The sequence below is a fragment of the Sceloporus undulatus genome, chromosome 2, assembly GCF_019175285.1.
Source record: "Sceloporus undulatus isolate JIND9_A2432 ecotype Alabama chromosome 2, SceUnd_v1.1, whole genome shotgun sequence".
Lineage (NCBI taxonomy): Eukaryota > Metazoa > Chordata > Lepidosauria > Squamata > Phrynosomatidae > Sceloporus > Sceloporus undulatus.
In genome coordinates, this window is record NC_056523.1 from 99,777,684 (window position 1) to 99,799,482 (window position 21,799).

Sequence of the window (21,799 nt, forward strand, 5' to 3'; positions counted from 1 at the left end):
GACGACTAAAATGGTGAAGGGTCTGGAAACCATGTCCTATGAGGAACAATTTAGGGAGCTGGGGATATTTAGCCTGGAGAAGGGAAGGTCAAGAGGAGATATGATAGCTCTGTTTAAATACTTGAAAGGATGTCATATTGAGGAGGGAGCAAGCTTGTTTTCTGCTGCTCCAGAGACTAGGACCTGGAGCAATGGATGCAAGCTCCAGGAAAAGAGGTTCCACCTCAACATTAGGAATAACTTCCTAACAGTAAGGGCTGTTTGACAGTGGAACACACTTCATTGGATTGTGGTGGAGTCTCCCTCCTTGGAGGTCTTTAAGCAGAGGCTGGATGGCCATCTGTCAGGGATGCTTTTAGATTTCCTGCATGGCAGAAGATTGGACTGGATGGCCCTTGTGGTCTCCTCCAAGTCTACGATTCCATGATTCTATGCCACTGCCTTCCTTTGAGGCTGAGTGGGATTCCCCTAAGGCCACCCAGTAGGTTTCCAGGGCCAAGTAGGGATTGAACCATGGTCTCCCGAAATCTTAGTCCAACACTCAAACTACAGTACTACACAACACTGGCTCCTCCATTAGTGTAGGAGTAATTATACACATTTGGTGAATAGGATCTCAAATTTGTCAAATTTTCAGGAACTGCCACTTCTTACCCAGACTTATTACTTCCTTTTCAATCCAACTGCAGCTAGCTAACTAACTAACACTGTTTCAGCAAAAGTAGAGAGTTTTTAAACATGCAGAATTTTGGACCAGGATTTGTTGTATGAGTGGACAGGAAACGAATTCCTCATTATCCAGAAATGTGATCTGTGGTAATGCAAACCTAGCTAAAATGTAATTTATACCCCAAATGAATTTTTGAACAGTGCTTGTACACATGAGTGCTCACAACAGACACTCCCTCAAAACTATTTTGGACAGTCTCCAAAACGCATTTTGGAGTACAGGGCTATTTATATCCAATATCCTAATTCATGGTGCAGCTGCACTTTTGAGCCAAACCTGGAACTAGGAATTGAAATAAGAGAGCTGGAACTAGAGATTCATTTTAGCCTTGGAGGTGGACCCATCCCGATGTGATTTGAGATCCACTGTGATTGAGTTAAGAGGAAATGGTCAACCTGACGCCCATTTACTTGCAAACAAGTGGCTTCAGAGTCCCTCAGTTTCAGTTTCCCTCAGTTTCAATAGTACAGACTTTGGGAGTTGGCACATCTCAAGCCCCTTTGCAGGTTTTCCAAGAGGCAGGTTGATTCAATCCCTTCTAACAAGGGAATCCAAAGACTTAGCTGTGTTAGTCTGGAAAATGTAGCACCTTGGAGAGTAACTGAAAGAAAGAAGTTGGTAGGTCTAGCAAGGGAAGGCAGCCTTAGCAGGGTTCTGTGATGGCAGGCTTTGTCCAGTCTGCTCTGTTCTCTCCATTGCAACAACTGTTGCTACAGAGAAAAAGAGGGAGCCATTTTTGGGCAATGGTGGAGCCATTATGACTCACTGTCATAAATGCACTCCCTCAAAGTGTGGTGGAGTCTCCTTCCTTGGAGGTTTTTAAACAGAGGCTGGACGGCCATCTCTCTCTGTGTGTGTGTGTGTGTGGGGGGGTGTTGCTTTGATTGAGAGTTCCTGCATGGCAGAATGGGGCTGGACTGGATGGCCCTTGGAGTCCCTTCCAACTCTCTGCCAACCTCTCTTGGCAGGAATCTCATCAGAGAAGGCCCCAACAGCCTGGGGAGCTCCTTCCATCCAGCCTGGAGAGGCCCTAGCTGGGCAGAGCTGGTCTTCCCAGTGCCCTTCTCCCTGGCTGCCTCCTCTGTCTTGCTCTTTCAGGCCCCCTTCAGTCCAGCCAGGGCAGGGCCCCCCTTCTTGCCGAAGCCAAGAGCCCCCCAGTCTGGGCAGCAGAGCCTGCCTAAGCAGAAGGCATCCAAAGGGAAGCCACCCTGCCCCTGAGAGCTCTGGCTCAGCTCGGCCATCGCAGTCTGCGTCCTTCAGCCTCGCTGAGATTGACCTCCATGGTTGGTAACGCTGTTGAGCCTCACGAACCCCTGCAGGGTCGAAGCAGCGCCCTTGCCCTCCTGCTGGTCTTCTGCCCGAAGGACAGGGGAGCCCATGCCCTTCTGTCCTCTGCTGGCCATCGGTCGCACAAGGAGACCCTGCAGCCCCTTTCCTGCGAGGCCCCCGGCTTAGCTCCCCTTCTCCCAAGACTTATGCAGTGGATAGAACTCCCCAAGAGGAGAAGCCATTTCTGACTTATGGTGACCGCCTCCCGGGCTTTTCTGGGGCTGAGAGAGTGTGACCCTGCCCCCAAGTGGGTTTCTGCGCCTGAGCCGGGATTCGAACCCTGGCCTCCAGAGTCCTGCTCCATCGCTCCGACCTTCGCTAAAGAGGAGGCGCTCATGAACCAACACTAAAAACACTGAAAGACTCATTCTTACTCCCGAAGCGCTGGGACGGTTTTGAACCCAAATGCGCCAGCGCTGCGGGGAATTGGGCTGCTTCCGTACCGGAGCAATGACGCTCTTTGGTCCCGCTTCGCCGGCCCTGGCTCTGGAATCCTAGGCTCCTCTCTGGTGCCCCAACCAACCGCAATGCCCAGAATTCCATAGCCGGGAGCCAGGGCAGGCGAAGCGGGGCCAAAGAGCGTCATTGCTCCGGTACGGAGGCAGCCTAAGTAGCTTCCCCCCAAACAGGGCCCTCCCTCCAGGGCTGCTCCCCTTGGCAGGGCGGGCTCTTCCAGTGCCATCCCCGCCAAGGCCGCGTCAGAGGCGAGAGGAGGAGGAGGAGGAGGAGGAGGAGGCCCCTCGGGTTGGGCGCCAGCCCTCCTCCCTCCGCCTCCTCCTCCTCCGGAGCCAGCGCCGCAGTCACGTCTCCCACCCATTCCTCCCTGCCTGCCTCCTTCTGCCCGGGGAGGGCCCCTCTGCTTCCTCCTCCTCCTCCTCCTGCTGCTGCCAGACGGTGCCGGGCTGAGTCTCTCTCTGGGCGAGGATGCTGGCCTCCGCGCAGGACAGGCCCGCCTCGCTGCCCTTGGCCTCCTCCCCTTCCCCGCTGGCTGCCTCCTCCTCCGCCTGGCCAGCTGGCCCTCCCTCCCAGAAGCCCTGCTGCAGCCACGCCAAGGAGCCCGGCGCCCCGGTAAGGCCCTCGCTCCCTCGGCATCTGGGCCATGCCAGGCCCTCGCGGGAGGCAGCCAAGGCCGGGTCCCTCGTCCTCTTGGGGCAGGGAGGCAGAAGGAGAGGCCGGGAGAGCAGCGGGGAGGCAGACCCTTCCTCCTTTTTCCAGGAGCTCTCTAGGAGGAATCCCGAATCCTCCTCCATTTTGAGCAGGGCTGAGAAGGAGGCCGGGTTTCTCTTTCGAGGCGCTTTCCTTTCCCGTTTCTAGGAGGAATCCTTCCCCGACGCCCTCCCTCGATCTAAGCCGGCCTTTCTCTTTCTTGATGCGTGTTTCTCGCTTTAGCTTTGTCTCGGATGTATTTGTTATTGATTGACGCTGTTTATAACCCGCCCTTCAGCCCCTAGAGGCGCTCAGAGCGGCTTACAGTTCTTCTTCTTCTTCTTATGATTCTCATTTTTAATCCGGCGACTCCCTCCCTGCCCCTCGGCCTTGCAATCTAAACATCAAAAGGAGAAGGGGATGGGGATGATGGAGGGCTTGGCTGGCGTCCTCCATTGATTCTGCAAGGTCGCTCCATTTTTCGCGGTGCCTGCTCCTCCTCTGGTCCAGCCCTGGCGGAAGAGAGCCTTCTGGGATGGAGGAGGAGGAGGAGGAGGATCCCCCGCCTTGCCTGGCTGCTGGAGGGCCAAGGCGGCTCCTCCAAGGAGTGACCCTGCAGCCGGGCGCCTTGCCCTTGCGGCCGCCCTCCCAAGGCCGCGCGCGCCTCAGGCCCTGCAGCCTCCCCAAGGCCTCGGCCGGCCGGCCTTGCCGCCTCCCTCCTCCTCCTTTTGGGAGCAGAAGCAGCCTTTTCCTTCATGGCGGGCATCGTCTTGTGCATTAAAGGCCCGTAAAGAACGGCTCCTTCCCTCCCTGGCCTCCGCTTTGTCGTCCCAGGTGGCCATTTCTTGTCGCTTAAGGGACGGAGGGAGGGAGAGAGGGGAAGGAGGGGGTTATTTTTATCTGGTAGGAATTTTATTACTCTTGTGAGTCGCCTCAATCCTGCTGGAGAGGCGGGATAAATAAACATTTATTATTATTATTATTATTATTATTATTATTATTATTATTATTATTATTATTATTATTATTATTATTCCTGTTTAGCCCCTCTGCCAAGCAGGGGCCAAAGTGCCAGGCTCCCTCGCCCCCCAAGCGCCCTCGGGCCCCTGGCAAAGGCCTAAGGCCAGGGAGAACTTCCTCCTGGCCCCATTGGCGGCTCCCGCCGAGGCCTGGCCCCCTCCTCTGCCCCACACCTTCCTCCCTTCAGCTCTCTCTCCCTCCTGCCCTCCAAATGCCCTTGCCTGCCCTTGGGTCCCGCAGGAAGAAGGCGGAATGGCTCATGAGGGCAGAATTGGAGCTCCTCAGGCTTTGCTGCTGAGGAGAGACGAAGTTGCCCAGGCCTCCTGCCCAATGACTTCAAATGGGCTTAGAGATTCAGGGGGAGCCATGTTGGCCATATCTCAAATCCAATAACATCCAAACAATGATACCTTTATCAAGGCAACCAAAATACACAATTACATGTCACAAGCTTTCAAAGCCACACCAGCTTCTTCATCAGGCAAATACAGTAGGAGGAAAAAATTGAAGATGTTAGTCCTAGGCCTGCATATTCCTGTTTCTGCTCTTAGTTCAGATGGTAGGGAGGGCTATCTGCATGCTCACACCTCTCCCTTTGGCCATGCAGTCACTGGTAGATTTTCCAAAGTCAAGGAAATTTAATGTCCAGTTGAATTTCAAAGAGCCCCTGGGAGGCAAATGGACATTAAATTTCCTTGAATCTGAAAATCTACCAGTGGCCACATGACCAAAGGGAGAGGCGTTTGCCTGAGGAAGAAGCCAGGGTGACTTCAAAAGCTTACAACATGTAATTGTGCATTTTGGTTGGCCCAATAAAGATATCATTGTTTGGATGTTATTGGATTTGCAGGTCTTCAGATATTTGTTGTGGTTGTGTGCTGTGTCCAACTCGTGGCCATCCTAAGGTGAAGCTACCATGACATTTTCTTGGCAAGTTTCTTCAGCACGTGGTTGCCATTGCCTTTCCCTGAGGCTGAGAAAGTGTGACTCACCCAAGGTCACCCAGTTTCACTTCCTAGAAACCCCGGCCAGTGCAGCACATAGTGAGGGATTATGGGATTAGTTCAAAAAAACAACGGAGAAGCAAAATTCTCCATTCTTGCTGTAGACCCTGAAACATCACTCCTTGACAAAATCTAAGGGTGGTGTGGTAAGCACTCAGTTCTACCTCTCTCCCCAAAGGCAGAATTGACTGCTGACTACACCAGCATCATATGAGGAAGGAGATACAGGAGAGAAGAGGAACATCAGAAGGGGGTTGCCATTGCCTTCCCCTGAGGCTGAGAGGCTGTGACTTACCCAAGGTCACTCATTCACTGTCCATGGCTGTGCTGGGATTCAAACCCGGATTTCCCAGTGTGCTAGTTCACTGCTCAGACTACATCACACTGGCTTCAGAGGTATCTAGAGGCAACAAAAGGAACTAGATTTTCTACTAACATCTAAGGGCAAAATTCAGTAAATGTCGACCCAGTGATATTCATGGGAGAGCTATGAGTTAAACCTCTCCCTGTCAAGTAGCTGGTTTTTAAAAGTGCATCCTTTTGGCTGGATCACACTTGAAATGTTTAATATATCATGAAAAACAATGGTGGAGGAATCTTCTTCACTGTTCGGTGGACATGGTCAAGGTTAAAATTAGGTCCTTTCATATTCCATTAGCTGGAATGTGAAAGACTTTGGATGTCAGTGTTATGCAAAATGATCTGATCATATCTCAGATTATTTGGCAGTGCATTTGATTTGTGTGAGCACAAGCAATTAAAGTTGGGTGTGTTCGTCGCCTTGGGCGATAGGTTGGTGTCATTCATAACCAGTAGATTACTGAAGCTGACAGAGTTTTACCATCTGTGTTGATCTAGAAAAATGACAACCCCTTAAAGTCTGTTTTCCCCCTCCACTTGCATTCTATTTCTTTTTGCATGTAACAGTGAGAAAAAATAGTTAGCCACTAGCACAGATTTAGATCAGTTCGCCTTCACATGTCAATGAATAAAACAGGTGGATGCTTTGAAACTATGCTTTGATATTCAGCAGTCATGACACATGCCATCAAGTTCCTGTCATACTTTAAAAACGAACTTGTGTGACTAGAAAGTGCATAGTTGTTCAGATAGCTATAGTGAGCCCCCAGTATTTGATTCAGGATGTGATATGCATTCCCAAACTTACACAAAGATAATTTTAGGATGACTGCTTGTTGTGAGAAGCAGGACATTTTCTCTTATTATCAATTGAAGGGAAATTACTTGCTTCTCGGTCAGTTACAATTACAAGTAGTTAAGACAAAATTTAATAATTCATTTGTGTGCATCCTTCAGTGAAATAACATGTTCAGTTAGTTGTACTGAATCAATGTTTACCCAAATGGACATGGAACCAAAGTAATGTGAGTGAGTGAAACTGGAGCCACTTAACTTATATCTCAGCAAAGGAGAGTTAAACTGCTGATATATTTATAACTCTCTTTAGGTATGTATCCTAAAAAAAGGTTTTTGTTCTGGTTTAGTCATTTTTTTGTTAAATATAAGGGATGTATATGCGATTATCTTTACATTATTCCCAATATTGCAGTAAAAGAAATGTCCACATAAAGCTTTGAATGAGTTTGAATATCATGTTTAAACCAAAAATGCTATATTAGGTAACATTCAGAGCTTTGGAAAAATTTCCTGAAAAAATCCCAGTTCTATTTATTCCAGAAAACGTACATTGCTGACAGTATGGAAATTGGAGTGGTCAGAAAAATACTATAGCCTACTCAGCCACACGTGTTTTCGCCTCACCTCCTTCCATCTTTCCTTCTTCCCCTCCCCTGTCTCTGCCACTCCAGCTGTCACTCACCAGAAGCCCATGTGTCTCCAAATATGTGGCTTCCCAGCTACTGATCTTGGCTTCCAGACAAGTATCCTATTTGCATTTTACATTTATTTCCATTGACAGATTCTGATCTCTGTGGGAAGTAACACTGAGGCTATTGTTTTTTGTTTGCTTCATTTGGACTAGTTATTGCTCTTTCAGTAAAAGCACGCACTGGATTGGAGATTTCCTTTCCTTTTAATGCATGTCTCATGTTGGGGTAATCCACTCCAAGATTCCCTGTTCAATATGAATCCCAGTAGAATTAGAAAATTCTATAGCATAAAGTAAGCTACACATTTTAGGAGATGCTTAGAGGCAAACTAAGAAGTACTGTAGAAAACTTAATTTTTAAAAACCATGTTATAAACTCTGGAAGAAACACATCTGTCTTTTTTCTCTTTTAAAATGTTATTGAAAACAAAATTCAATAGAATGTAAAATTTACAAACTGTAATTATTTCTTAACAAAACATATAACAAATACACATTCATGCATTCTTTTCTAGCCTTCAAGTTCAAGTGTCATTCTGTTTTCTCTCTTTTCAGACTTTGACTCCTTCCAAAATTCAATTGCAGAATATTCCCCTAATTAAATAGTTTTATGTGGATACAGATTAATTGGGACTTTCCTCCTGGTAGGTGTGCTTAGGATAGCATAGCAGTTTCAGCTTGATTGACTATTCAGTGACCCAAGTGTGCTTCCTGGTAGTGAAGACAGAGTTATATACCTAGGACCCAAACAGGCCAAAATAAAGCTGCTTTGGGTCACTTTGGAGGTATGCTGTTTAAACAACGCATGCGTCCTTAGTGGCTGGATGCTGCATCAAAGCCATGCTCCAATACTAAGGAGTGGAGCACAGCTTTGGCACAGCTTCTGGCCTCTTAAGATGCATGTGTTATTTAAATTGCATACCTCCAAAGTGACCCGAAGCAGCTTTATTTTGGCCTGTCTGTCTGGGCCCTTAATTACTTAATGGAATTTAAAAGTCATTGCTGAAACATCAAGCAAGTTATGTGTCATTTTATGATATTGTGTGGGAGTTGATATTTTATGAAGAAAATTCTGTCCCCAGTATATTAATTAACTTCTGATGTTCCTCTTGTCTCCCATATTCTCTTCCTCATATGATGCTGATGCAGTAAGCTGTCAATTCTGCCTTTGAGGAGAGAGAGATCTGGCTGTTTACCACACCACCATCAGATTTTGTCAAGGAGTGATGTTTCAGGGTCTAGAGCAAAAATGGAGAATCTTGTTTCTTCAGATTTGTGGACTATAAATCCCATAATCCGTCACTATGGCGGGATACAAACCGCCGCTTTGCGGCGGTCTGCCGCCGCCGCCGGTAGGTCCGCGGGGGAGCCGAAGCCTTCAGACGGCCTGACTCCCGCGGGGACCGAAAAAGAAGCTCCAAAATGGAGCTTCTTTTTCCGTCGCGTTTGTGACGTAGCGAGGCACCAGGGGCGCACTCACTACGTCACAAGGGACGCGACGCGTACGGACGCTCAGCGTCCGATACGCAAAGATGGCGCCGGCCATGTAGAAGGGCCGGCGCCATCTTGTACGGACGGAGTCCGTACTAGGCCCAGGGGCGTCTATAAGAGACGCCCCTTTTTTAAAATGGGACGTCCTCTGGACGTCCCAAATGGCAATATAGAAAGCCCCTATATATCTTATGGGCTGGGGCTTCTAGGAACTGAAATTTAAAACATCTGGAGGACCAAAGCTTCTCCATCTTCAAAGTAGTGAGCAGACAAAGAAACCCCTAAAATTCCCTGTGAAGTTTCCATACTAAAACAATCCAATGAGCCATGCATTCATTTGCTCTTCTATTAGCTTGGGAGAGTAGGGCTTGGGTGCAGGCTGTTCCATATCAGAGTTCATTAAATGGACAAGTAAGAGATGGACAGAGGTCAGGGATTGACGGTAGCTATTAAAGATGGGATAATCAGGACTTAGGTGAGGAGGGAAGGTAAGGGTTAGGGCTGGGTCTTGAGGAAAGATTTAAAGCATATCTCTCTGTGGGGGTAAGTAATGTTTTGATGGCTGTAAAGGAAGGCTGCTCCACTATAAAATATGAGGCATCTGATAGCCACTTGACAGAGAATTGAACAAATCCCCATTCACAGAGTGAGAGAAGCTGGTTTGGGCAAAACTGGAATGTGTTTAACAAGTTAGCTCATGTAAAGTTTGTTCATCAGTGGGAAATGTGTCTAATTGGAGACTTAGACTTGTAAAAGGGATATCAGGGTTTTTAGTTTTAATTGCTGTTTTTATCCTTGATATTGTATTTTTAATATGTTATACTATTTAATACTGTCTTAAGGGGGGGAGGGATAAAGTGTTTTTAATTGTCATATTTTATATTTTACTGTTGTTAACCGCCCGGATTGGTTTGCCAGAGGGCGGTATACAAATAAATATTATTATTATTATTATATTAAAATGCAAACTTTGCTTAGCAAATCAAATCCTCCTTTTTGCCAGCTCTTCTGTACTGATGGGTCCGGCCTCATGGGGAGCATCACTTCAGTTGTTATAACAGTGCAGTCTCTCTGCTCATGGTGTACGGACTGTATCTGGAATTTGTGGAGCAGGGCCAAACATATCTTAGTACTCAATGAGATTTGTACATTCTCACTGAGATTTGTTGCTGACAACAAAATGTCCTTTGCCATCCGAACACGAATGCACATTTTTAAATATACTCCTTCTAGTTTAGATTGCTATGTCAACATATTCTGAAAGAACAACAATATGTGTTATCCTTCCACTATATGTGAAGAAACTGTGTAAATTTCTTACATATGTTCCTTTTTAAAATCTTGAGGTTTTACTAATGGAACTGTACCATATTTTTAAATAAAATTACCAACTTGGTAATCCTCCCAGCTAGAAATACTGCACTAGAAATACTAGAAAAAATGTTTAATTTCTTCTACTAGTACCAACTTCGTAAATAGTCAAAAGCAGTAGATGCTCCAGGGGTGGATGCCACCATTAGAGTCAATGAACAAAATTAAGATGAACAAAATTAAAAGAATTAATTATAAAAGAAACACTCATTTCCTTCTCTGTTTTTAATTGATAATCCTTGGTAATATAGAATATATAGGTAATATAGAATAGTGTGATTTGCCCAAAGTCATCTAGTAGGTTCCCATGGCTGAGGGGAGATTTGAACCCTCATCTCCCAGAGTGCTAGTCTAGTGCTCAAGCCTCTATATCACACCAACACTCTCTAAAAAGTGTGATAGGACTGAATAATTGCAGGAAAATTGGTTATATTTTTATGCCTTTGCCTTTCATAAGATAGAAAACACATGCTTTCAAGTCTTTATCTGAGTTTCAGAATCATGAGAAGACACTAGCCTGAGTAATGCTTTCTGTCAGTGTTGCTATGGCAAGAAGTCTTAACTCTGACTTGCATTTTTGTCCTGCTATTTCAGTCTTGGCTGTCCTTCAACAAGATTGAGTCATGTGATCAACTTCATCGTCTACAAAGCTGTGACTCAAGATACTGACATTCAGTTTCACTTGTGACCTAGCCAGGGTTCACATTCTGAGATCTCTGATCTCTGCCTAGTTTGATTTTAGTTCCTGCTTCATTTAACTCCCTCCCAATAATTAAGCACATGGATCTTGTATACTGTTGAGACTGATGGATTTTTCTTACGCTGAATTTTAGATCAGCTCTTGCGGAAAGGAATTTGTTTTTCAATGCAGAAAGGTTAACCTGAGTACATAGTGGCCAGTGCTTTTGAAGGTTCTTTGCATCAAACAGTGAGGAGACAAGCTCTGCGGGCTCTGAGATGGTCAACTGTTTATTCAGTATTTTTTTTAAAAGCCCTTTTTTGGGGGGGGGCATTATCAGTCAATGAACCAATATACTCAATAAACAGTTGACCATCTCATAGCAGGTGGAACTTGTCTCCTCACTGCTTTCTGCTTTTCAACATGCTTTTCAGTATTTGCTTTGCTTCTCTGCATCTGACAGGGATAGTTGAATCCTGTCAGTTTCTTTTTCTCAGTTTCTTAGTTTTCCCACCTGCATTTCATTCCATCTTGTTTATGTCTCTATATAGGACTTTACAAAAATCTATATGAAAATGTGTATACATTTTTGTACCCATTTCTCCTGATATATAGTCATCTCTCTAGATTTGTGGGGATCCATTCTGAGACCTCCCACGGATTCGAAATTTCGCCATGTGGTGCTTGGGGCCCGGCGTGTGCATGTCCTGCCCCCCACCACTGCAGGCAATGGGTATGTGCTTGCTTCCCATCTCATTACTGTCACTGTGTGATTGGCTCAGCTGAGCTGGCTACAAGGCAATGGGAGCAAGATGGGAAGCAAGCAGGCAGGCGCCGCTGCTTCCCATCTTGTCTCTGTGATTGGCTGAGCTGAGCCAGCTACAAGGCAATGGGGATGAGATAGTAAGCAGGGGTGCCTGCCCACTTGCTTCTCATCTCTCCTCATTGCTTTGTAGCTGGCTCAGCTCAGCCAATCACAGGGTGACAGGGACGAGATGGGAAACAAGCAAGCACCTACTGGGTGCAGTGGAGGGGGGCAGGATGTGCACACACCGGGCCCTGAGTGCCACCGGGAAAGTGAAGTTCCATGGTGGACAGACAGTGCAGGTTACAGATCCCTGAGGCCCCCGCTCCCTGCCTCACTCCCACTGGACTGAAAGAAGGCCCCCTCCCAGCCCCTGAGGCCATTCTAGGTGGGGGAGGGGGAAGAAGGAAGGAGGGGAGGGAGGAGATGGAAACAGAGTGTGTGGGAGGGAGGAGGAGGAGTGAAAGTGGCAGGGAATTGTGAGTTCCAAAGCCGTAAATCTGGAGGGACAACTGTACATGTTTTTGTAAGAAGCTTTGCCTAATGTATACAATCCATCTATCTTTGCATTTTATTTTTCTGCTTCTCCTGAATAGACACATTTTTATCTGCAATATTTGCAACCTTCCCTTAATATATGCAATTTTGTATGGATCGCTTTGTTCGGAGAACTGTACAGCAAAATTTTGAGGCGTGCAAGTAATATTTGCAACCTAGTTCACATACTGATTCAGGAAATGCTGCTTTCTTAAGTTGGTGTCTCAGTACAAGCCCAAACAAAATTTTCCCTTGCCTAATTCAGGCCACAGTCATATACACAATTAATTGTGAGAAAATACATCATGGAGTAGTAGTTTGAGTGCTGGACTAGGACATCAGGCTCTGATTCTCTGCTGGGCTATAAAAACACACTGGGTGACCTTGGGCAAGCCATCCCCTCTCAGCCTCAGAAAACCCCATGATTGGAGACCTAAGGGTCTCCAAGTTGGAAGCAACTTGAAAGCACACAGCAGCAATAGCAACAAATACAACTGAACTCAGTAGGGCTTGCTTCTGACATACACAGTATTGTACTGTGAGAGTTGCAGAATAGCTTTTAATGTGTCTTAATTTTGGTAATGGCATAAGATGGGATTTAGTAATCTTCCACAGTTCTACAGAGTGATAGTTTAGGCTGCTGCATTGAGGTGGCATGTCCAGCTGTGGATGAAATTGCCATATTGTGATAGCTTGCTTGGAAAAAAACTTTTAGTGGTTCTTGGGCACTTTGGACCCTTTAGTTCTATCTGATTTTACAATAAATTATCAAGACGCTTGAATCACTTTGAGATGGGCAGAAAAATCTCATCAAACTGGATGTCAAATCCCTTGATGGGGAACATGAAATACTGGCTCAAAATGCTGGAAGCTCTTCCACATGTTGTTTTCTCTCCCAAGGGGTCTGTTTGCTTACGAGAATAGAGTAATGCTGAAGGAGGCTTCTTGCAGACCAGTGGAGATGAGCTCCTCCCTACTACCTGGAATTTCTGCTTTTTGGGCAGAGGGAAGTGAATCTGGAGTTCTGAGAGGTCCCTTTGACGTACAATGTTAATGCAAGTGAGGAGCTTTTGTGAGATTCTGCTTTCCTGGTTTTCTTTGTACATTTAATTAGTGAAACTCTTTAACCTTTCAAACTGACACATGAAACTCACTAGGTGATCTTGGGGCATTTATACTCCTTAAACCTCACTTTCCTCACAGGGTTGTTGTGAGGACAAAGGGGTACAGGAGACCCATCTGTGTCACTTGAGCTTATTAGAGGAAAGGATGGGTATAAAATATAACAAATAAATAAACTTGAGATGTGTTGAGTATAGGATTCTTAGAAAGACATAAGGACCAGAGGTTGGAAAAGTTTCTTTCTTTTTTTACTATAGCTCCCAGAATCCAACAGCCTAAGGCTTGTAAAAAAATCATAGTCTGAAAAATTATAGTTCTGAAAAGCACATCAGAAGGTTGCATGGTTCTGCCTGGCCCACCAATCTTGCCATCCACCAAAGGTATGTTTAGTTGAGCAACACTGATTTTAATGTTATAGAGAAGGGTAGGAAGCTGGAACAGCCTTCAGGAATAACCTAAGGAGATGATCACAAAATATCTTCCAGGGATTGGTTTGTTTCTCTCTGTTTCTCTCTTGACTGCAACAGTAACTGATTGTGCGTCTTTGTAGCATATTTTAAATGAATGCTTCAAGCTGCACTTCAGTTCAAGCTCCAGAAGAGAGACTCTTGACTTATAGTGTCCAGCTCTAGTATCCACCAGCTTGCAGCATTTAGTGCTTCAGGCTGGAAACAGCTGTTACGTTACCTGACATCCTTGTGTTGGTATTACTTTGGTTAAAAACAATTTGTTTCTGATTCAGATGTTCAGTAAAGGCAAGGCCTTTAGAAGATAAAGTGCATCCCCAGCATCTGTTGTTTGAGACAGAGAGAGCTAGAGCTGATGGCAAGAGAAATTAAGAGATATAAAATTTGTTGGACCTACTAACTGATCTGCTGGTCCTTTAAAAATGAGGATGGAATCTTTAGTGTTTACAGTAAACTGCATCACATTATGTGAAGTGAAACCCAGTCAAGACCTATCCCATGTTTATCAGGATAAGAAGTGAAAAAACTAGGACTCACTAGTTGTACCCTCCTAGGCTGTTATGTCCCAGCACTGGGAAACCAGTCTACAAAAGGCTGCTTAAACCGGGCATATCAGACATGTAGAGCAAAGACTTTCTTATTTTGCTATGCCCTGGGTATGTGGCCTTTTGGGGGGGGGTGTATTTTTTTCCTAATGGGTACTTTGGGTTTCCAGACTATTGATGGTGATGGTCATAATGATGATAATTCTCATGCTGAAGATTTTTTTACTATTACAGACTATTTATGATGGTAATGCATGATGTTATTATTTATTCCATCCTTTTAAATTTATTTAAATTAAAATGAATGTTGAAACCCTTAAACATTTAAATATTTCAATATTTTGAGTAATTTTTTAAGTGTAGTTTTTTTATTGGCCTACATTTCTTGTGTTTACCAGCTGGAAAAAGAGGATTAAAATGAATAAATAAATGATACAGTATTATTTCTTTATGAAAGCCAGCATGGCATAGCAGTTTGACTGTTGGACTACAATTCTGGAGACCAGGGTTCACTTCCCAGCTCAGCCATGAAACCCACTGGGTGACCTTGGGCAAGTCACATGCTCTCAGCTTCAGGGGAAGGCAATGGAAAACTACCTTTGAACAAATCTTGCCAAGAAAATCTCATGATAGATTCACCTTGGGTTCACCATAAGTCAGAAAGGCATACAACCATAGCAACAAAATTCTTCCCTTATGGAAAGATTTATGAGAGGTTAAAATATAAAAGCTATGACTTTGGTATGGAGTGAAGTGTTATATCGTACTAGTGCTGCATCCACTCTGCAGAATAATACAGTCTGACACAATTTTAACTGCTGTGGCTGAGTGCTATGGAATCCTGGGAACTGTAGTTTTGTGAAACATTTATCCATCTCGGTCAGAAAGCTTTGGTGCCACAACAATTCCATTAGTTGAGCCATGATGATCTAGTATTTCAGTGGTTTTAAGCAACTTGACTCTAAGGGTTGTTATATAATAACCAAGCATAAATAATATCTGTGCCCTAACTCTAAAAAGATATTGTAAATTGAGTTATGGGTAATTAATGTCTGGATTTCTGGAGTAATAAAATACTTATGCTGTGCTATTTGGATTAGTAACAAAAGGGTAATCCTTGCTTTCCTCTTTTCTTTTGGCAGAAAATGGCGGTTCCCCCTGCTTATGCTGACCTAGGAAAATCAGCTCGAGACATCTTCACCAAGGGATATGGTAAATATTACCAAAAGGAAATCCGTGTCTTTTCTGGGTTTTCTGCATTGTTGTTTTATATGATTTTACACAAATGTTGTTGCAGTTCCTGGAAGGCATTAAAGCACACAGTTGAAGTACATGGATCAAGCTCGAATAGGTCTTTCAGACTCTTGGACAACGTTTAGTTCTGGATGAAGTCCCATGGGAGTAAATCCCATTGAACAAAATCACACTAGCTTCCAACTAAATACATGGATGACTCCATTGTCAGTCTGCATTCATCGACATGGCTCATTTTAAAAAAGATAAATTGCAGTAGAGACGTGTAAACAGTTCTAGCTCCCAACTTCTGTAAGGCTTTCTGTTCTACAACAGGCTGTACTTCTGGAGATAATCAATATGCAAAGGGATCTAGTACTATTTCTAAGACTTAACTGTGTACAGTTAATCTTAAGGTTTCTATAAGATCCCTTTGCATTTTGATATTCCAGACAAACACAGCTATGGCTCTGAATTCTGGAGGCAATGTCACTTAAAAAACAAACAACCCAATTGCCAGTGGTAGGGATAAAGCAAATTTTGCTTTTGCTACCTTTTTTGTTTTTATTTATTTTTAGTATTAATTTATTGAAATTTTAGGAGGGTCATGCCTTGAAGTAGAGAATCTGTTTCTGGATACCACTTTTAACATTTGAAATTCTGGACAGACAAATACTTAACGGGTTCCATTTGGATAGCTTTTAATATTTTTTTCCCCTGTTGGTTTCCTTTTGAAATGGAACGATTTAGTAAAGATTTCCCTAAGCTGGCACTCTCTGGATAGATTAGGCTACCATTCCCATCATAAAATGTGCCTGTACTGGGTAGGAATGATGGAATTTATGGATTAACACACCTGGAGGACACCACTCTGGGGAAGACTGGTCCAGTGGTTTCAGGAACCAGATTTATTGCTCAGTTATAAGATCTCACATTTATTTATTTATTTATTTATTTATTTATTTCTCCACTTTTCTCTTAGAATGGGATCTAAGGCAGAATACAACATTTTAAAAGCGCGGTTTACTCAGACTCAATTAACAGCTTCAATTCTAGTTGCTGACAGCCTGAATAATGTACCCTGCCACTCTCCTCTGCATCTGGTGACAGGGAAGAGAGCCAACAAAACTAGAACTGTATGATATGGATTGGCTGATGCATTTGGGATTTTCTTTTTCAGTTTTTACCCTACCAGCACAACTTCCACCAAGAGACTTTATGTGGCAATTATTTATATTATTAATCTGGGACTGAGCTGTTCTTGATCAGTAACTTGTAATATAGTCCTCTTTTTGACTGTGGAAACTGCTTATGCTTTCATTGCAGATTAAAAATGCAGTCCTTTGACATATCTTGTGAAATTCTGTTTCTCCTGATGTTCACCAGGTCCCATTATTGTAGACCTGCAAGTGAGCCTTAGAGACCTCACTGTTTTTATCTTTAACATTTTTACTTTTAGTTAGGACCCTGCTGGGGCCATAGCATACATGCTTTTAATACTGATCTTATTAATACTCCTATTGTAATTTATGCCATACTTTATGGTTTTATATCTAGTACACCACTTGGGGAAGATTTATTCTAGATACCAGCTTTTAAGTCTTTTGATTCAATAAGTCAGCAATGTGTGTCTGCTCTTAAAGTAAGTCCCATTGATTTCATGAAGCACTGGTACCTCCAGGAAAAGTTTGGAAGAAACTAGTTAAAACAAGTAGTTGTAGATAACTAGTAATTTCAGTCAATTCATTTTATAATGACCAAGCATAAATAATATCTGTGCATCACATCATTACATTTCATCAGTAATGTAATGAGAGGTATTTCCTTTTGTAGTGTAACCTTTTAGTTACTGTTATTCTCCTTACGGAATAGTGGAAGTGGAGAGATATCATATGGTTCAAGAGCTCCTTCTGCTGCCCTGTGCTGTGTGTTTTATAGGTGCCGAGGCTGGGATAAGAATAGGAGGAGAATCTTAATTCTACCATAGGCAAACTTTAGCATTAGGTTGTGTTTTTAAAAGTTCCTTTTTAAAAAAACAAGAAAACTGATAAATTTTATAAATGATTAAACATTTTGTGTAACTGATTAGAGTTTTTTTTTAAAAGTAACATTCTAAGAGCCAGTTGCCTTAGTTAATGGGGAGTCTGTGTAAGAGTGCCTTATCGTTGAGATGTAACAACTTCTTTACCCTAATAGAGTACAGCCAGCCATTCATATCCACTGATTCTGCATCCATGGATACAACCATCCATGGCTTGAAAATATTTTTTTAAAAATCCAAAAAGCAAGCCTTGATCTTGCCATTTTATATAAGTGATACCATTTTGTCACAACATTGTGAGCATCTACAGATTTTGATATACATTGGGGGGGGGGGGCGTTTCCTGGAACGAAACCCAGTGGATACTGTGGGCACATATTAAAAAGTTACCAGACTTCTTCTTTGCATTCTCACTGGCTGGGCCCTTCACTTAGTGCCATCCAATAATTCCAGTGACCCCTCTCTGTATGACAAGACAAGCAAAAAGGAAATGTAAGACCAGATTCTCAGGACTGAGAACAAACCAACAGAATCAGAAAAGAAGTAAAACTTATATAAATATTTTGTAAATATATTAACAAGATCAATTTATAACAAATCCACATAGAAAGTCAGTGATCTGTAATAAATTCATGATCAATACAGTTATGTAATAATATTAAAGGAATAATACTATACATGGGAGTGTCAGTTTTATATACTTTATATGCTTATGTATAAATTGGAAAATGTCTTCCAAAAATTTACCCCAAAAACCTGGGTTGACTTATACATGGGTCAATACAGTAATACAGTACCCCCCCCCCCCCCGGGATACCAAAAACTGCTGGACTTCAAGTCTTCTTGTGCCTAGTGGCTGCACCACCATTAGGGACAATGGGACTTCAGGTAAGCCCCCAGTTACAGGGGGCTTATAAGGACAGCGGGGGCTGTCCCTAATGGTGAAGTGGCTGCATGCATTGGGGCTCAAAGTGGGAGACTCAAAGCGGCTCACAGTTTTTAAAAACGAGGCAAATAAAATACAGGGACTGGAAAGAATTGGGGGGGGGGATAAATAAAAGAGACTCAACAGATCAGTCCTCCATTCTGTGGTGCCTAGTCCTCCTCGGAAGGAGAAACGGGTTCAAATGGGCACAAGGGTTGCAGGAGGGAGAGGGATACTATTTCAGGGAGGTCATCACATTTGCCGTTCCCTGCTCAGCCTCTCTTTTTACGGGCTTCTCTCTCTCCCTCTCCCTCCTGGTACTCAAACAATGTACTCTTCGGCCAGTGCAAGTTCAGGGCAGAATTCTCTTAATAGCTTTGTCCCTCCAGATGGCCTTTCTGTGGCTACTTTAAACCAGATCCTGGCACCCAGTCATTGCCTTCTGTTTGGGCCCGATCTGGTTTAAAGCAGCCCCTTCTTCCTCTTCTTCTCATTACCCAGTAATGAAAGCTAGCTGTGCATTGTATGAGGAAACTAAAAACCATATCAACAAAACAACAAAGAGTGGTTAATACAAGGTAAAATAAAACCAAGTTAAAAGGATAAACCAGCTAAAAAGGGTAGGAAGAGCACCACATGAAAAACAAGATGAAAAACTAATAGCAGAATCAAACAGTGGGAGAAAAAAAAATTAAAAATCTAGTAGAAATGAAAAGCCAGTTCTTAAATCTTTGGAAGGGGAAAAAAGCCACACTAGGCCTTTATCATCCTCATAATACAGTTGCCCCCTGGAACTTGTGGGTTATTCATTCTGGATCCCCGCAAATTCCAAATCTTGTGCATATTCAAGCCCCATAGGCTTGAATGGGGTACGTGCATGCGGGGTGTGCCAGCTTAAGGTTAATGGTAGCCGCCCCTCCGTGAATTTTCAAGTCTGGATTTCAAGTCCATGGACTTGGAGGGGTGATTGTATATAAGAATTAAATCAGTATTTTAAATCAGGCTTTGTAATGGCCTTGCAACCAGTGCTTCTGGCAAATTACTGGCATAATATTACTGTAATTACCAGTGCTAGTTAATTTCTTAGCAAGGCGGACAGGGTGTGTGGTTACCATTCAGTCTAGTTGTTCTGTTTTGGACTGGATGAAGTTTCTGGACCATTTTCTAAGGCATTCCTATAGATAGCACAATGCAGAAATGCAAACAGAAGGATACCAGAATGTGAGCACTTGTCATAACTTTGTAGAGCTAATATTGTCCAGGTAGATAATTACTCTATTGATAAAAGATGTTTGGGATCATTAAAACTACCTGTTGACTTTAGTGACAATGATAGATCTCAAAGAAACACTGGACACAGTATTTTATGTGGAATGAGCAATTTGTGGCTTCCCCTGAACTAGATTTGATGCTAGACTGATGAGAAGTGTTAGTTCAACAACATCTGAAGAGTGGTGGCTGCCATGTTAGTAGGGTGTTAAGTCTGGGAATGGCTTGCAAACCAAAGTATTGCCCCACAGAGCAAATCCCCATAAGGCCAGCATTTTGGGTAGCTCTTTTAGCTCCCTTTGACTAAAACTTAAATTGTCCTACCACGGAAGCCACCATTGTATCTAGAGGACCGCAAACTGCCTATCTCTAGATTTTTGGCAATGCAGTCCCTTTCAAAATAGAATGAATGCTACTTAAGGGGGCAAGCTGAACCACCAATATCCAATACTGGGGTTTTCAGTTTACGTTATCCAAGTATTGCCCCACAGAGCACATTTATTACTATGTCCATGGTACTAGTTTTGCAGCAAAATGTATTTTATGTGAATAAGTGGAGATTACCTGGTTTAAATGTTTGCTGCAAAAAAGGTAAGGCGGAGAAGCATTAAAATGCATGTAAGTCTTGCCGTGAAGAACATCAAGTTTTATAAAGGATAAATCAGAAAAATTACTTCCCCTCTAAGTAGGCACTAACACATTTTTTTTCTTTTTTTAAGGGTTTGGCTTAATAAAGTTGGATTTGAAAACCAAATCTGAAAATGGTCTGGTAAGTAAAAGGAAAATAGGAACTTTTTCAGTGGATATATGGAAGAATTTTTAAAAATGGAAGCTTTGATTTCTTCTTTGCTATTATCATTTTGAATACAATATGTAGAACCCTGCACACATTTCATCTTGTAATAATCTAGTTCATTAGTGTGTCTCAGTTATTTCCAGGCTGTATAGGGTAGACATCATACCACCACCACTAAATATTTCAAGGGAGGGATAGTTTGTCATAGTATCTCATTCTCCAAGGAAAGAGATGGGCAAATTATATCCAACAGGCTGCATGTTGCCCTGAGATTCCATTTTAGCAGCCTCTGAAGTTCTTCAATAGTTCTCCAAAACTGTCATGTGGCTCTTTCCTGGGGCCTCAAGAGAGGTCTCCTTCATAGACAGATCCTCCTTCCTTGACAGAGTCCATGAAGAACTCTTGGCTGATGCCTGGAACAGGTGTTGGAGGGGAAAGGTAAGTTGCTGGGGATGGAGCTTCCAGGCACCTGTGTGTGTATGTGCCTTCAAGTTGCCTGTTGATTTATGGCAACCCCATGAATTTCACAGTGTTTTCTTAGGCAAGGAATATTCAGATGTCATTTGCTTCCTTTGAAATACAGCCTACAGGACCTGATATTCATTGGTGTTCCCCCATCCAAGTACTAACCAGGACTGACTTGGCTTAGCTTCTAATATCAGAGGGGATCTGGGGCTTTTAGGATATTTAGACCCATTTTGCAAGCATGTTGCTATTTAAATAGCAAAAGGAATCTGGTGGAGAGGGGAGCAGTTAGCAGGGTTGAGTGGAACAGACTTGACTTATGCTTCTTGGTCTATTTCAGCTTGTTGAATGTTGTTTGATTTGCTTGTGTAAAACAGGAGGTTACTAGTTTTATTTCACCTTATTTGACCTTTGGGAGTTGCCTCTCATCAAACCAAGTATGTGTTTGGATGGAAGGGGTGCTGTGAAATAGAGCAAAAGTGCAAAATGAACCTGGATAAATATGATCAAATATGGCTATGATCCATTTTAGAACATACTCTGCAGCAGTAAGAGTGGCAAGATATCTTGGTATAATACAATACAATTCTGTCCAGGGGGGTTGCTTCTAGGTAGTCAAGGGACTATTATACTCTATGCTTTGGAACAGTGAGGAAGAATCCTTAGACATCTGTATGAATTTGTAAACATTTTGCTGAGAAAATTGCCCATACCTGTTCTGGCATGAGATCCACATTACGAGTAGATTCTGCAGAACCAGATAAACTTCGCTTTAATGGTTAAATTTTAGAATGAGTAGTGACAATTTTCTTGGGTGAAACTGATTATTTGGGTACGTTTAAGGCCTGTTTCAAGCCTGGTTGTGAGACAGAAACAGCCTAGGTTACTTGGTCAATAATCTGTGCTGATAATTTTTTTTAAAAGTGTTATTCTGCTCTTATCATTTTTTTGTCGGTTGTACACTACCTTGGGAGT

At 43.2% G+C, this 21,799-nt stretch overlaps 1 protein-coding gene across 3 annotated transcripts in view; it reads left to right on the plus strand.

Moving 5' to 3' along the window:
* The first annotated feature begins 2,869 nt into the window (after positions 1-2,869).
* Positions 2,870-21,799, plus strand: part of VDAC1 (voltage dependent anion channel 1) — a 29,226-nt gene continuing 10,296 nt past the window's right edge. Inside the window, exons 1-3 of one of the 3 annotated variants that reach the window (XM_042451891.1) lie at positions 2,870-3,127; positions 15,238-15,307; positions 20,283-20,332. In XM_042451891.1, the coding sequence (XP_042307825.1) occupies positions 2,984-3,127; positions 15,238-15,307; positions 20,283-20,332 (264 nt within the window). In that variant the 5' untranslated portion in view covers positions 2,870-2,983. Of the gene's footprint in view, positions 3,128-3,873; positions 4,040-12,998; positions 13,021-15,237; positions 15,308-20,282; positions 20,333-21,799 lie in introns of those variants that run through there. The other 2 variants (XM_042451893.1, XM_042451892.1) reach the window with 2 other exon arrangements.